At 20.2% G+C, this 2,411-nt stretch overlaps 2 protein-coding genes across 2 annotated transcripts in view, besides 8 other annotated features; both read left to right on the top strand.

Annotated features, from left to right (window-relative positions):
• Positions 1-127, top strand: part of EDI_132520 (uncharacterized protein) — a gene marked incomplete at both ends in the record, with an annotated part of 1,761 nt that extends 1,634 nt beyond the window's left edge. Inside the window, one exon of the mRNA XM_001733371.1 lies at positions 1-127. This exon is cut by the window's left edge and continues 1,634 nt beyond it. Coding sequence (XP_001733423.1) covers positions 1-127 — 127 coding nt within the window.
• Positions 124-194: a microsatellite.
• Positions 190-1,458, top strand: EDI_132510 (tyrosine protein kinase, putative; the record flags this gene model as incomplete). The annotated part of the gene is made up of 1 exon (XM_001738431.1): positions 190-1,458. The coding sequence occupies one exon, from the start codon at positions 190-192 to the stop codon at positions 1,456-1,458; it is 1,269 nt and encodes a 422-aa protein (XP_001738483.1).
• Positions 301-440: a microsatellite.
• Positions 1,373-1,485: a microsatellite.
• Positions 1,486-1,559: a sequence feature (AT_rich).
• A 12-nt stretch (positions 1,560-1,571) lies between these two features.
• Positions 1,572-1,696: a microsatellite.
• Positions 1,697-1,889: 193 nt separating this feature from the next.
• Positions 1,890-1,976: a sequence feature (AT_rich).
• A 100-nt stretch (positions 1,977-2,076) lies between these two features.
• Positions 2,077-2,254: a microsatellite.
• A 16-nt stretch (positions 2,255-2,270) lies between these two features.
• Positions 2,271-2,395: a microsatellite.
• Positions 2,396-2,411: the final 16 nt, after the last annotated feature.

Here is a 2,411-nt window from a genome sequence, read left to right as displayed (position 1 = left end):
ATGTATTCATTATTCAATATTAATAAATGTAAAGAAACAAAAAATAATAAATGTTCAAAATGTTCATTTTGGTATGGAATCAATGAAGAAGGAACAAAATGTAATAAAGAAATCGTATGGTGGATGATAATGATAATTATCATCATTATACTTATTATCATCATTATAATAATTATAATTATAATAATAATGATTAATTACATTATAACACGCAAAGAAAAGAAAGAACAAGAGAAAACAACAACAATATTTAAAATTTCACAATCAAATATCAAATTTATATCACTTGGAGATGGAATCATAACAAATAAAAAAGAAATAGAAATCGGAGAAGGAGAAGAAATTGAAGTAAATAAAGAAATTCGAGAATTAATATGTATTGGAAATGAAAATAAAGAAAAAAAGAAAATACAAATAAGTAGTAAAGAAGAAAATGAAAAATATTCAATTAGAATCAAACCAAATATTATTACAATTGAAGGAGGATATGCATGTGAATTTGAAATATTCATTACAATCAAATGTACTACTAAAATTAAAGAACAAATAATGATAATTAGTAAAACACTTAATAAAACACAAGAAGAAATAATTAAAAGTATTTCAATTAAAGGAGAAACACAAATATCAACACGACTTGATCCAGATGAAATAAAAGAAGAAAATAAAATAGGAGAAGGATCATTTGGAATAGTATATATCGGAGAATTTAGAGGGAATCAAGTAGCAATTAAGAAAATGAAACAAATTGATAAAGATGAAGATAAAATGAAAGAATTTGAGAAAGAAGTAATGATGTTAGATAAATTTCGAAGTGAATATATTATTCAATTTTATGGAGCAGTATTTATTCCTAATAAAATATGTATGATAACAGAATATGCAAAATATGGATCAATACAAAATTTAATTAATAAAAGAACAAACACAGAAATACCTAAGAAATTAAGAATTAAATTCATGATAGATGGAGCAAAAGGAATTTCATATCTTCATTCAAATGGAATATTACATCGAGACATTAAACCAGATAATTTTCTTGTTGTAACACTTGATGATAATATTGGAATTAATTGTAAATTAACAGATTTTGGAAGTTCAAGAAACATTAATATGATGATGACAAATATGACATTCACAAAAGGGATAGGAACACCAAAATACATGGCGCCAGAAGTACTTAATCGAGAGCACTACAAAATGGAATCAGATATATATTCATATTCAATAACAATGTTACAAATCATTACATGGGAAGATCCATTTCCTAAAACATTATATCCACATCCATGGGATATTGCCGATTCAATCACAACAGGTAAACGACCACCAATAATACAAGAAGTTAAAGAAGATATTAAAGAAATTATTGAAAAAACATGGAAACAAGAAGCGAAAGAAAGAATAAGAATAGAAGAAGTAGTAAAAATGTTAGAAATAATTAAAAATAAAGAATGAAAAGAAACACAAAAGAAATAGAATTAATATATTTGATTTAATTCTATTAAATAATTTAATTTTAATAACATATTTTATCATTTCATTTAATTACAAATAAAGAAATGAACAACAAATAAATTAAAATAGAATACATTCATTCAAAATAACTAAAATAAACAAAATGAAAAATAGAAGAATAAAAATATGATAAATAACAAGAATGAATACATAATTATAAATTATAATATAATAAAATTGTTTTAATTATATTTGATAGAAATATTAATTGAATTATGAATGATAGAGATATTAATTAAATGATGTATTTGTTACTTTAATTTTATTATTGATATTGTTTTTATCTTCTTTTCTTTTAAATATAATTTTCGTGTTTATCATATAATTTAATTAATTTGTGAATTGAAGATACAATATCAGAAACATAACACAATTAATAAAATGAAATTAAACTTCTAATATCATTATTTATCATTATTTCTTTTATTAAAAATAAATAAATTATTATTTAATTAATACGATTGTTGTCATTCTTCACATCATTAAAATACATTGATTGTTTAATGATATTTTATAAATCAATGAATTAAATGAAGAAGATATAAATTGTAGAATATGAAATAAGAATAAAACAAAAGAAATAAAATGAATAATAAAAATGATAATAGATTTGATGATATAAATTCATAAATAAATACATCAATACAATGAATATTAATATAATAAAGAATAAAGAATAAAATAATTATAATAAAATGAATTATCAAAACAATGAAATGATGAATATACAAATAAATATCATTAATATTTCATTATTTGTATTTCATTATTTGTATTTTATTTTTGTTATTTTATTTATTTGTTATTTTGTGATTGGATGTTTATGTTGATTATATATTTTATTTTGTTTTCTTATTTTGTGATGTTGTGTTTATTTAAATGAAAGAAAAGAA

This window comes from Entamoeba dispar, genomic scaffold (assembly GCF_000209125.1).
Source record: "Entamoeba dispar SAW760 scf_1105229461363 genomic scaffold, whole genome shotgun sequence".
Taxonomy (NCBI): Eukaryota; Evosea; order Mastigamoebida; family Endamoebidae; genus Entamoeba; species Entamoeba dispar.
This window is presented reverse-complemented; position numbering and strand designations above follow the sequence as displayed.